Raw genomic sequence first — 13,000 nt, 5'->3', positions numbered from 1 at the left:
GACAGCGTGCGGCTGCCGCACCGCATCGAGGTATCCGGCCGGAAAGGCGGCCTCGTCGGGCGGCGGGAGGCGAGGCTGGGACACCAGCTTGGACCCCGTCGCAGCGTCGACCCGGACGTGGTTTCGCTGGTGCGTCGCCCGGTCCCAGAGCTGAGGGTTGAGCTGCTGGAGGTACTGCGGAGGAAGCGCAGGAGCCGCGGCGGCGGTGGATAGGCGGCGAAATCGCCACCGCATTGTGGCAGAAGAGAAAACGCTGATTGAAAACGCAGCTGGGCGAGAAACCTGCTCGGGAGGTCGGGTGCAGTGCTTGGCGGCAAGCACGGCGGAGTGGCCGCGCGCGACTCACGATGCTGTTGCCGCTCCTCGTGCTCGCCGCGCAGGCCGTACACGTGGCGCTTGCGCCGTCACTTGCGCCGTCACCTAGCATCCGCGCTCGGGCTGCTTCCGCTCGCAGCGCCCTCCGCCTCGCATTACCTCCGGAGGAGGAGACTGGGCCCGTCCTCGTCGTCGGCAGCATTAACATCGACCTCTATGCCAAGCTGCGGGAGGACCGGCTCAGCTTTGGCGGCTCGCCGCCGGTGGACGTGATGCCCGTCAAGGGTATGACCCTGCCCGCCGCCTCCTTTGTCGAGAAGCTCGACGAGGCTGGGCTCGGCGGTGCTGCAGCCGCCTCGGACCCAATCTCACTCGTGCAGAGCATCGATGGTCCGTTCGTGCAAAAGACGGGGGGCAAGGGCGCGAACGCGGCGGCGGCGGCGGGCCAGACCGCCGCGTGCGAGTTCATCGGCAACCTCGGCCGCGCCTCGAGCGAGGCGAACACCGCACTGCTGGCCGACATGCAGCAGTTTGGAGGAGTCAACACGGAGGGCTGCTCGGAGCTGGAGGGCGCGCGGACCGCCGATCTGTAGCCGAGCCGCCCTCGAGATGCCGCCGAGATGGAGGATGGGCGGAGCTCAGCGCCGGTGCCGTGCGCGGCAGGTCCGACGGGCACCGCTTACATCCTGCAGTTCGAGGACAACGACAACGCCATCGTGCTGGTCGGCGGCGCCAACCAGGACTGGCCCGGCTTGGCCTCGCTGCTGGGCGGAAACGAGGGCTCCGGCCTGCGAGCTGCCATCGGCCGCTCCTCCGCGGTGATGCTGCAGAGGGAGGTGCCCGATCACGTCAACGTCGCCGTCGCGCAGTGCGCGGCCGCGCTGGGCAAGGACGTCTTCATGGACGTCGGCGGTACCGACAGCCCTCTCGACCCGGCGCTGCTCCCGTACCTCGGCGTCGTCGCGCCAAACGAGTCGGAGCTTACCTTCATCACCGGGGTCGAGACCAAGGGACCCGACGGCAAGCCGGAGCTGCAGCGGGTGCGAGCCGCCGTCGCGGCGCTCAAGGACTCGTGCCGCGCCGCGGGCAACCCTTCCGTGGAGGTGCTCGTCACGTTTGGAGGCGAGGGGTCGCTCCACTTCGGAGCCGGCTGGGACGGTGCCGGCGAGGCGGCGGCCGATGGCGCGCTGCCGCTCGAGTGCCGCATGGGCTCCTTCGTGCTCGGCACCGCAGACGGGCGGCCGGTCGACACGACCGGCGCGGGGGACTGCTTCCGCGGCTCGTACGTCGCCGCGCGGTACGCGGACGGCAAGGGCGTCGCCGAGTCGCTCCGTTGGGCCGCTGCGGCGGCGTCGCTCGCGTGCGAGGTGGAGGGTGCGATGGCCAGCATGCCCGACCGAGCGAGCATCTGCGAGCGGCTGCAGGGGCCGATGGTGGGCGCGCCGCCCGCCTCGCCTGGTGCGCCGGCCCCGCAGGCGGAGATGCCGGCGGGGCTGCAGCCCGCGTCGGCGTGGGGCATCGGCGAGGTGTCGCCCGACGCGTCCCTCGTCCAGCGGGTCGAGGGCAAGAGCCGCAAGACGTGGCGGTTCTCGGACCTGTCGCGAGAGCGCGTGCAGGTGGCCGTGTCGAGCGTCGGCCGGCCGGTGCACGCCGACATCCAGCTCTGGCTCGGCCCCGACTGGACGCCCTACACGCTGCGCGCCTACAGCGAGGACGGCAAGCGCCGGCCAGTGCAGACACTCGTCGGCACGCGCTGCAAGGCAGCGATGGTCGAGGTGCGCAACTTGGGCGAGTCCGAGTTCCCCTTTGCCGCCGCCGCCAACTACGCAAAGGACCCGATGGCCTCCCTGCCCATCGAGCTGCCCGCCTCCACGCCAGGGGAGAGGGTCGACGGCGGCGCGCTCCGCTCCTTCGCGCTCGACCCGGCGGCGGGGCAGGTTGAGGTCGTGCTGCTGACTGACGGGAGGCAGCTCCGCGACGCACGCGCACAGCCTCTCTCTCTCTCTCTCTCTCTCTCTCTCTCTCTCTCTCTCTCTCTCTCTCTCTCTCTCTCCGTTTGCGACCCTCCTCCCCCTATCCCTCCGCAGGCAGCTGAACGCGAGGGTGGAGCTGCTGGTTGGCCCAAACAACCCAAAGCAATCGTACGAGGTGTTTACCAATAATGGCGCGCTGCACCCCTCCCTTGCTGCATGCCGCCCGCTCGCTCCTTGCGCAACCCTCAAGACCGCGTAGACGCGGAGGCTAAGCAGCCTAGTCCTCGAGACGCGCGGGCTTTGCCGTGAACAGGCGAGCTGAACTCGCTCTGCGTTGCCTTTGACACTCCCGACGCCGGCGCCACCGTACGCGTCGTCAACCACGCGCCCGTCGAGTTCCCGTGCTACATCCACGTGCGGGAGAGGCGTGTGTAGCCGCGCCGCGCGGGAGCAGTTAGGTTAGAGCCTAGGGCGAATGGCGCAGCGTGGCGTGTGCGCATGTGTGCGCACTGAGCACTGCAGCCGTGAGAGCGACAGCAGCAGCAGTGAGAGTGACCGTCTCATTGTGATGACCCACATGATTGATGACATCGTATGAACACATAGAGAGAACAATTTTTTTGTGATTTGTGTGATCACGACAGATCAGTGATCAAAAGGAAAAGAGGTGTGGGGGGTGTACTGAGAGTGTGCGGTTCTGTCTCTCATGTCGAGTAAATAGGCCGTGAACATGTTGTACATGTAAGTACTCAGCGTTCGCCCCAACGACAACGCGCGTGGCACTCGAGTGGGGCACAAAAGCACGTCGACAAACACACGGTAAAAACACAAGAGCACACACCCAAGGGGGGTTGCCGAGCGCAATATGCGGCCGCTCCAGGAACCCCAACACACACACACCTCTCTCTCTCTCTCCAGCGTGACAGAGGACCCGAGACACAAACCGCGGCACTCCCGCTGTAAAGCGGGGTGCTCAGCAGCGTTGTGGGGAGCGATTAGGCAGGCGCTGGCGAGGCCAGCCTCGGAGAATAAAAAAGCACTTTGGAGCCGCCTCTGCTGCTTCATGCCCGCCATTGCCGCCTACTCCACCTCCGGCGCCGCCGGCCAGTAGGGGGGCGGCAGGTAGGGCGGCAGGCTGGCGCGCCTAGGAGAGTGCGGAAGGAGGTGGACGCACCTCGCCCGTGCATTATGTGTGTGTGTGTGTGTGTGTGTGTGTGTGTGTGTGTGTGTGTGTGTGTGTGTGTGTTTAGTGAGTGAGCTAGTGTTCGGGCGTGTGAGCCGTGGAAGGGTGGGGCGCGCACTCGGCGATGCCGCGGCTCGACACCTCGACCGACAGGCCGGTGCGCTTGTCGTACGTGACGATCTTCTCCATGATAGAGTGCGCCTGTGACGCGTCATGGACGTGTCAATGGACGTGTCACGGACGTGTCATGGACGATCTTCTTCACGGCGGAGTGCGCCTGCGCGGCGTTGAGCGCTGCGGACAGCACGCCCGCCGATATGTCCGCGACGAGGGAGCGCCAGAGGGCAGACCCGTACCCGTACTCCTTGAGCTTGGAGCAGAGGGGCGCCGCCTCCTTGATCTGCGCCAGCTTGGACGCGATGGCGAGCCGCGTGTAGAAGGACATCATCGCGTCGCGCCGCACGCGGTTCATGTGCCACACGCAGAGGCGGCGGGAGCCGTACCCGCCGATGTTGCGAGGCAGCTCGCCGCAGGCGCGGTAGGAAATGGGGTCGTGGATCTTCCAGAGCGTCTTGGCGCGTTGCCGCAGCACGTAGCTCATGAACCGCTCCGCCTCATGCACGGTCTGCCGGCGGCGCGAGGTGCCAAGGATGGGGTCGTGCAGCATCTCCTGCCGGTAGGACATGACGACGCGCATCTCATCGTCCGACACGACGAGCAGGCCGAGCAGCTTGACGCGCAGCGGCTCCTGGAAGTAGAAATTAACTCGTGTCGTGGACAGTCCAGGGGGGGGGGGCAGGGGCAGCGCCTCCGGGGCGCCGGCTTGTGAATTTCGCGCAGCAGCTTGCACGTCGCCGAGAGGTACGCGAGCGAGCGAGCCCGCTCCAGAACCTCACCAAAGTCGATCACAGAGTCCGAGCCTGAGCGGCGGGTACTCGGGCTGCAGCGAGATACGAGCTCGTATACTCGAGGACTTGAGGGGAGGGTGGGCGCGCGCCTTCGGCCTGCTCCTCGACGAGGTTGTCGATGTGATCCATCGCTGTCTCCTCAAGGGACTCGAACAGAGGCTGGAAGATCGCTTCGAGTCGCTCGGGCTGGTCGGCCGGGGGCTGCGGCTTCGCCGGGGTCCCTCCATCACAACTGGGGCCCATAACGTCAACCGCCTTTCGAAGGAGAAGTCGGCATTTGCGGAGCAGCGGCATCGCTTAGCACACCTGTGGCCGTCGGTGCTGTAGCCGAACGGCTCCACGTCCTCCGAAACCGAGCACAGCACCGAGATGTTGTAACCCCCTGTTACGGCGTCCGAAGGTTTTTCTTCTCAAGGACAAGGACTGTGAACTAGAGGCCCGGGGTTGTGCGTTTATGTGAACTAGAGGCCGTCATCGCATTCCCTTCCTTCTTGGCTGGGACCCAGCCAGTGCTGCCTTCTGACTACCGTAGCTCTTTCTCCCTTCTTTCTCGACTTTCTGTGCGTGAGTGAGAGAGAGAGAGTTTTTGTGTTTGTCTGTGCGTGTGCTGCGTCTTGGCAGGGGTTTTTGTGCATAACACAACTCAGGAGTGGCCCTTCAAGAAGAAAAAATCAATATTTCTTGCTTGTCACACAGCAAATTCTTTTTTCTTGAATACAAGAAATCACGTCTCACAGAGCCGCCAACAACAAAAACTGAACCTGTTCCGCCTACTAGCCGGATAGTTTAGGAGCCCTGACACGTCCCCAACTTTTGCTTTCGCCGCTTCGCTGAAGCCAGCCCGACACCACGTCCGGCGCCGGCGCCAGAGATGGCGACTGCCCTCCCCGCGCCGTGCCAGTCGAGCCCGGCCTGGCTGCTGTGCTACCTCACCGTTCAGTCCGCCCTCCTCAACGGCAGCCAGCCCCTCCGGGTGGTGAGCTTCGCACCGAGGGCGAATGTCGGGATGGGGAACCGAATTGTGGGCCTGCTGGAGGCGGCCTTCACCGCGGCGGCCTCCGACAGCCTGCTCGCGCTCGACTATTCCAACTTTGGAGACGGATCTGAATCGCAGTACCTCCGTCCAAACCTCATCCGATGGGACGCCAGCGAGTGGCCGGCGGAGCTCCGCGCGCAAGCTCAGAGGCAGCGACAGGGCGCGGGGAAGCTGCGGACAGCCAAGCAGGTGACCGCCGCGGTCAGCGGGCAGCACAAGGCGCTGGAGATGACGACGTCGGGGGCGATGACGCTGGTCCCGTCTCTCCGTGGCACCGCCTCGCTGCAGCCCGCTCTGGCCGATCGCGGCCTCGACGCTGCAGGAGTGGACGAGTCGACGTGGCGTGCGTGCGCCGTGCGCTCGCTCTTTCGTTTGTCGACTCCATTCGCCGAGGAGCTGGGGCTCGTAGGCGAGGAGCTCGGCAGGGACGGCGGTGGCGGTGCGGCAACGCCGAGCTTCGATGTGGGTGTTCACATCCGGTCCATATACAAGAAGCCCTCCGAGCATGACCAAGGCCCACTTGGAACGGTACTAGAGTCGTTTGCCCAAGCGAAGAAAGCCGACGGCCGCGCGTCGGCGCAGCAGCTCGTCGCTTGCGCAGTGGGCATGGCGTCGACTCTCAACCCGACACCCTCTGGTGCTCGTGGGCGACCGTGGTACGTTGCGGCCGACTCTGAGGATATCGTGCGCCTGTTTACAGCTGCTGCCGCACGCGTTGGCCGCCGCGTCCTCTCGTTGCCCCCTCGCTTCTCGCGCTCCCACTCTGGCCTCGTTCCCGGTTCCCTCGCCGCCGCCTCCTCCAACTCTACGAGGCGACCCACCAGCTCGCTCGCACCGTTGCTCGACGTGTACTTGCTCGCCAGTGCGGCATCGCTGCTTGGCACCGCCGGCTCCACTCTGTCCGAGATTGCGCTCGCCGTCTCGGGCGCGCACGACCTCTCGAGCCGCCCAACCCACTGCAACGACTCATGCGCCCTCAAGCCCGCCATCCTCGCCAGAGGCTTCTTCCCACACCACCGCAAGGGCGCTCCCCTGCCACTGTCGAGCGAGGGCGCGAACAGTTTCTGCGCGCGGCTCGTGGGCCTCCATGTGGCGCGTCGGGCCCGCCTCCGCGAAACCGCGATGGCACCACTTGCGGGCGGGAGGGGCAAGCGCCGCCGTGCGCCTCTGATGCTCCCGCCCGCGCTCCTCCCGCCCGAGCAGCTGCCGCTCGTCGTCACTTTCTTCATGCAGCTCGACAAGACCAAGGTGAAGCACGGCTATGATCTGTCCACCACCACCACCATCCGAGCTCCGTACATGGCTTACTGCGATGACGCATCTTGCGCCTCCATCCTCGACGCGAGAGCGGACGCCTCACGGTGGCTGCAGACGACGGTGGACAGCGGCTGGAACTACGAGCGCCTGCTCCGCAACGTGTCGAGTACCCTCGGCGTCGGCGAGGAGGAGCTGCTCAAGGCCGCCACGCGCAGCGCCGGTGACCGGCTGCACTGCCGCTCGGCGGAGCTCGTGCTCATTTGGCTCGCAAAGCCCCTGCTCGTTTCGCACGCCATGGCCGCCTTCCCCACGCGCGATCGGTTCGCGTGGGTCGACGCGGGATTCAAGGCGTACATGGGGAAGGGCGTCCCAAGCGCGCCATGGGAGAGGTTCTGGCCCGAGCGCGGTGTCGCTGTCCGGCGCCACAGCCGCTGCTGCAAGCCTCCGCACCTGCGGCCTGCCCGCAACTCGAGCTGCGTCGAGGGCACGTATCTCTACGGCTCTCGCGCAGGCTGGGAGCGCTTCATCGCAGCGTACCGACGGCGCGTGCGGGAGCTGGTCTCCTCTCAGGAAAATTGGGGCGCTAGGGGAGAGCGGCTCCTCTGTGCAGACCAGGACATCATGACGGACGTGGTCGAGGCGGACCCGTCGCTCGCTCAAGAGCTGCTCCCGCCCGACAGCTGGAAGTGGCACGACATTAGAGCCATCAAAGGTGACGCGGGGCCAACGAGGGTGAGGCACCGTCGCCGCTTCCCATTACCGCGTGATGCGAACTCCACAGCGGGTGAGATGGCTGTAGTGAGGAGGGCCCGTATCACATCATTTGGTTCTGTCGCGTCCAGTGGAGCCTCGGGCGGAGCGTCATTGCTCATTGAAGATGGCTCGATGCAAGACAACTGCGCCTCGATGCCAAGCGCGGACGTCGCCGTCTTCACTTTCGTGGCCGAGTCCACCTCTGGCAGCCTCAGATCATACACGCTCGGCGTCGAAGTGCTTGGCACCTCGGTGCAGCGCTTCCTTCCCGGCGTCCCGCGCTACCTGATGGTCCACCCGAGTCTGACTCGCCACCGGGCGCGCGGATGGATCACCTGCTACACCCCGCCGATCCGACCGCTCCACGAGACGAGGGTGCTACGCTGGCGAGACACCTTTACCAAGCTGGCTATCTTTGGGCTTACCCAGTTTGGGCGCGCACTGTTTCTCGACGCAGACACTCTTGTGATCGGCAGCCTCGCGCAACTGGTGCGCTGGCCTATGCCCGACGGCGTGAGCGTCGCGGCGGTGCAAGACTACAAGCTGAATCGCAAGGCGAACATCTCGTACTGGTCCGACGAGTTCAACACGGGCGTCATGCTAGTGCGGCCGAACGCAACCTTCTTCCGCGCGCTCCTCGACGCGATGCGCCACGACGGGCTAGCGTACAACTTTGGGATGGGGAGCGACCAACAGCTGCTCGCCTCGTTTGTCGGCGAGGCGTGGGCCCGGTTGCCGAGGACGATGAACGCAAATCTCGCTATCTATTTTTTCGACACGCCAGTATGGCATGCCGCGTGTGGCGTCGACCTCGAGCACTCGCCGTGCGCCGTCGTGCACTTCACCGTGGCCAAGCCGTGGGCGTGCAGGCTACCGAGGCTACGGCCTGTCTGCGAGATGTGGTCGCGGGCGAGGCGCACCCTCACGGTCCATGCCGAGCACACAAGCCGGAGGCAGCTGCAGTCGCGGTCGCGGCCAAGGGGAGCGGCCAGAGGACTCAGCTCGGCCGCCACCGCCTCGTTGACGGCGAGCACGCCCCCAACGGGAGAAGTCAAGCAGCCTCTCCCGAATGCATCGTGGTGTGAGCGTGTGGCAGCAGCACGACGGCAGGTGCCTGCGGAGTTGCGCATTTCTGTCCCCTGCGACGGGCTGGCTCCCACCGACGTCGCCGTAGTCGCTGTGCTCACCGAGGCGCTGCAGCGGAGCAGGATCAGCTCGACTTTGGGCGACTATGTGCGAGGCGCCATGGCGCTCGGAGGATCGCTGCAGCTCCACCTCTCCCCACGGGTCCACCGCCTCCTCCTCCTACGGAGCGGACTTGAGATCACGGCTAACGAGCGGTCGAGGCTCGCCGCGGTGGGTTGGCGGCTCGGGATAGCGCCCGACATCCGCCTCGAGCGGGACCAGATGCCGCGCTTCCCTCGCTTTCGCAACACCTTTTGCAAGCTCGCCGTGCAGGGCTTGGTCGAATACGCGCATGTACTGCTGATGGACGTCGACACTATCGCGGTGGACTCGCTTGATGGGCTGCTGCTCGAAGGCGGCCGCCACCTGCCCCGCCCTGCGCAGACGCTCGCGGCGGTGATGGACTTTCACGGCGGTCGATGGAGCACCTACAACACTGGCATGCTCCTATGGCGCACGTCTGCGGCGCTTGTTGCGCGCCTCTTCTCGTTGCTGCGCAATTCGACCACGCGGCATCAGAGCGACCAAACCTTTCTGAACGGCGTGTACGGGAAGCGCTCCGAGGCGGTCTCCCTCTTGCCGTTCGGGTGCAACGCGCAGACTCACGTCGAGGTGCAGCTGCCACAATTCTGGGCAACCCACAGTACGAGTCTGCGTGTGCTCCACTTCACGCAGCGAAAGGGCTGGGAGTGCGAGGAGGTGCACCGACCTCCAATACCACTCAACCTCCCCCCTCGCCACTGCGGCCGATTGCTTGGCAAGAGCGGCCGCAACCTCACCGTGCCGAGCACAGATGCTGACTGCTTCTGCGCGGAGAGCTACCGCTGGTGGAACGCGTACCGGCATTGGTGGCGGTGCAGTCCTCGATCGTGCTGTCCTCAATACGCAGCCCACACGCCGGCGGCCACGCGCCTTCACAGACCGAGAAGCCGTGGCCCATCGACGCGACGGCACCGCCGTTTTCATCCGCGTGACAGTCGCGAAAGCTGCTCCTCTGGATGGAGGCGTGACCACCTAGCCATAGACGCGTCCAGTGAGCATCTGCGGACAGGCAAGTTGCTCCTGCTAATGGAGGTGGCTGCCCTTCCACAAAAGGAGTCCTCCGCCATGGCTGAGCGCGCGACAGCCCGAGATCTCCGACGCAACCACACTCGCAGACGACTTGATGTGCACGTAGACCCCGCCGCCGTCATCTGCGGCGCTACAGCCGCGCAAGCGAGAGCCGTGGACAGTCAGCTCGCAAGAGTGTAGTTGCACCGCCCCTCCGTCGTCGCCAGCATGGCAATCGGCCACGGTGGTGTCGCGCAAGGTGAGGCTACCGACGCCGTGTCCGATGCACGTGAAGCCTCCACCGTCGTCGGCCGCCGAGCAGCTGCGGACATGGCAGCTATTGAGCTGCACTGTCGATCTATCCGCGGCGAGGCCGCCGCCGTCATGCCTTGCGCAGCTCAGCCCTCCGGCACCTGGAGCCTCGCACTCCGCTTCGGCATGACAGTCTTCGATGACAGTATCATGGAGCTCAGCCTGCGCGTCTTTCAGGTACACACCACCGCCACGTGCAGCTGAGCACCCAACTATGTTCACACTTCGCAGCTGCAGGCGGCTGCCAGGGCCTACGACACTTATCCCGCCACCATCTCCATTCGGTTCCGATCCGTTTACCAGCGTCAGGTCAATGAGAGTGAGATGCGCGCCGTCTTCCACAGCAAATGCGCGGGATAGTCTCTGTGCGTCGATGACCACTGTGTTCAGGCTGCCAGTCAATGTTGCGTGCGTGCCGAATGAGACAGTGATCGGATCGCCCCCCAGAGGAAAATGCGACGCGGCAAGGAGGACAGCCCGCGTCGCTAAGGCTGGCTCGGCCGTTGGCCCGGCCGTTGGCCGCAACGCGGCTCGAATGCAACCGACGTCTGCGCAGGTGGTCTGCATGCGGCAGAGAGAAAAGCGGCGCGGCGCGCCGCTCCTCTTTTACGTTCTTTTCGTCGCCCGGAATTTCAAATTTTATGGCTTTTAACTTTTTATTTTCGTGTGTCGACGGTGACAAGTGTGGCGATGGCTGTCTGCGGTGCGCGCAAGATTTGCCTTCGACGAGGGATCTTGTGATGCTGCGGGCGCCATTGCGGGCATTGCCATTGGTGAGAGAGATTATGACAATGAGTGTATGAGATTATATCGTCGTGAAGCGTTGCGCGTCTCTCTCCAGACACCAAAGCCGTCAGCGCTGTCGTGCGACACTTCTGCAGCAAAAATACAGAAAACAAAAACTCCGTGTCAACTGTCATGCGCTCATGCCTCCGCATAATGCGCGGGGGCGGGAGAGCGCCCGGCTTTGTGGCCGGTGGGCCGGTGCAAGACATGGAAAGGCGCGCCATCGGGAGACGCTCTCACAGGGGGGGGGGGGGGGGCGCGGAGCTGCCACACGTCAGGGGGAGCCGCCACACGACATCCAATGACTTCACAGCACCATCGTCTTCTCCAGCTCCCCCAGCGGCGCTGGCGGGGGCTCGGACGGCTGCGGCGTCGACGGCCCCGCGGGCGAGTCGGGCTGGGCCTTGTAGCTGCTCAGGTGGCTAGCGATAGCCTCGCGGAGCGAGTCGATCGACGCGTCGCGCAGGAAGGGGTCGTCGAGCAGTGTTCGCGCGGAGGGGCGGTCCGCCGGCTCCTTGACGAGGGCGGCGGCGAGGAAGGCGCGGAAGGCGTCCGACGCCTCCACGTGGCTGTCGACGCAGGGCGGCGCGCCGTTGACTATCAGCATCATCACCTGCGGCGGGCGACACGGTGTGGGCACGGGCGGTGGGGGCAGGGCGGTCGGGGATGGGGGGGGGGGGGGTCGGGTGGCGCCTGGAAGACGGCCTTGATGTTTGAGAAGGGCGGCCACATCTGCGCGAGCTCGATGGCGGTGATGCCGGCGCCCCAGATGTCCACCTTGGTGTCGTACTTGCCGTCGTCGGGCCCCGACTGCGAGAGCGTCTCCGGCGCCATCCAGTGCGGCGTGCCGATCATCGTGCCCCGCTTGGACATGGTGTTGTACAGCTGAGCAGCCACGCCGAGGTCGGCGAGCTTGACCTCCCCCCTCTTGGTGAGGAGGATGTTGGCCGCCTGCGCACGGCGCGGCAAGTGCGTCAGCGCGGCGTCCGTCCACGGCCGTGAAGAGGGTCCGGCAGGGGCGGGGGTGCGCCTTGATGTCGCGGTGGATGGTCTTGCGCTCGTGGTGTAAGTAGTCGAGCGCAGTGAGGACGCCGCGCACGATCCACGCGATCTCGCGCTCGCCGAGCGGCGCATTCTGCTTGCGCATCATGTCGAGGGTCGAGCCGACGGCGCAAAACTCCATCACCACCCACAGCGTGGATCGCATCTGGTGCTCGCGGATGAAGGCGTCCTGTCCCGGGGGGGGGGGGGAGGCGTTGAGGGAGAAGCAGGGGCGACGACGAGGCGCGACGCATGCGGGGCGGCGCAGCCAGCGTGCGCGGCGCCTTGTACGCGACGATGTGCTCGCAGGTGCACTCGCGCATGATTTTGATCTCGCGCTTGATGTCCTCGGCCGAGTCGGCCTGCAGCAGCATCACCTTGACGGCGACCTCCTCGTCGCGACACGAGCCGCGGAAGACGGAGCCGTACGTTCCCTGCCCGATCCGGTTCAGCAGCGTCGTGTCGCGGTAGCTCTTCCCCTTGCCCTTGCCCCCGCGCGAGCGGCTAGCCTCTGCGGGCGGCGCGTCCTCGGCGCGGCGCATTGGACTTTTCAGTCTTGGGGGCGGCGCGGCGGCGGGCCTCGCCGGCGATGGGTCGGAGCGCGGCGACTCCATCGTCGACGACGACGACGAGAGGCAGCCGGCCTCGGTGCCTTCGTCGCCGTCGAGCGGCGGCGCTCGCCCGGCGCTCGGCCGCTGCTCGGGCGGCAGCGTGCCGAGCGTGCCCGACTGCGTCCCGGCGCTGGCCCGCTGCTGCAGCGGGAACTTGGAGAGGGGGGTGTTCGCCTCCTCGGCGCCGCTCCCTCTCCGCGGGAGAGTCGAGCCCGGGAGGGTCGAGCCCGCCACCGCAAACTGCTGGCGCGGCAGCGTCGACCCGCCGCCCGCCTCGACGAGCTCGACTTGTGCCGCGTCTACGGCCGTCACAGAGCAGCGGCGCGAGCTGCCGTCGCCCTCGCCCGCACACACCGCGAGCGCTGGGGAGATGGGGGGCGGCGGGGCGTCGGCGGCGACGTCGTCCATCTCGGAGAAGATTCGCTGCTGCGTCTCGAGCCACTCCTGCCGCACGCCCTTGCCGTGCGCCGCCTGCCACTTGTCGATCTCGAACTTGTCTGGCAGCGCGAAGATGACGGCGCGCGCGTACGGGAGCGGCATCTTGCGGTCGAGGTTGTGCTTGACAGTCTCGATGATGGGGAGCGCCTCGG

The 13,000-nt window shown here is 66.1% G+C and overlaps 2 protein-coding genes across 2 annotated transcripts; both read right to left on the bottom strand.

Moving 5' to 3' along the window:
* Positions 1 to 3,015: 3,015 nt before the first annotated feature.
* EMIHUDRAFT_460288 (hypothetical protein) lies at positions 3,016 to 4,723 on the bottom strand. Its single transcript, XM_005756209.1, has 5 exons — positions 4,469 to 4,723; positions 4,291 to 4,391; positions 3,749 to 4,219; positions 3,590 to 3,672; positions 3,016 to 3,432 (listed from the first exon to the last, which is right to left on the bottom strand). Exons 1-5 carry the CDS (start codon positions 4,671 to 4,673, stop codon positions 3,369 to 3,371), a joined length of 924 nt encoding a protein of 307 aa, XP_005756266.1. The 5' UTR covers positions 4,674 to 4,723; the 3' UTR covers positions 3,016 to 3,368.
* A 6,342-nt stretch (positions 4,724 to 11,065) lies between these two features.
* Positions 11,066 to 12,341, bottom strand: EMIHUDRAFT_77569 (hypothetical protein; the record flags this gene model as incomplete). Its single annotated transcript, XM_005756208.1, has 4 exons — positions 11,066 to 11,371; positions 11,461 to 11,709; positions 11,753 to 11,989; positions 12,096 to 12,341. The coding sequence occupies 4 exons, from the start codon at positions 12,339 to 12,341 to the stop codon at positions 11,066 to 11,068; spliced, it is 1,038 nt and encodes a 345-aa protein (XP_005756265.1).
* Positions 12,342 to 13,000: the final 659 nt, after the last annotated feature.

Source organism: Emiliania huxleyi (assembly GCF_000372725.1).
Source record: "Emiliania huxleyi CCMP1516 unplaced genomic scaffold EMIHUscaffold_981, whole genome shotgun sequence".
NCBI lineage: Eukaryota > Haptophyta > Isochrysidales > Noelaerhabdaceae > Emiliania > Emiliania huxleyi.
The sequence above is the reverse complement of the archived record's forward strand: the minus strand, read 5'-3'. Positions and strand labels throughout refer to the sequence as shown.

Coding starts and splice junctions, on each gene's coding strand:
- EMIHUDRAFT_460288 (XM_005756209.1), bottom strand. CDS start 4,673: ATGCCGCTGCTCCGCAAATGCCGACTTCTCCTTCGAAAGGCGGTTGAC. Junction 4,392..4,468: donor CGTCGAGGAGCAGGCCGAAG/GCGCGCGCCCAC, acceptor CCCGCCGCTCAG/GCTCGGACTCTGTGATCGAC. Junction 4,220..4,290: donor TGCGCGAAATTCACAAGCCG/GCGCCCCGGAGG, acceptor TTCTACTTCCAG/GAGCCGCTGCGCGTCAAGCT.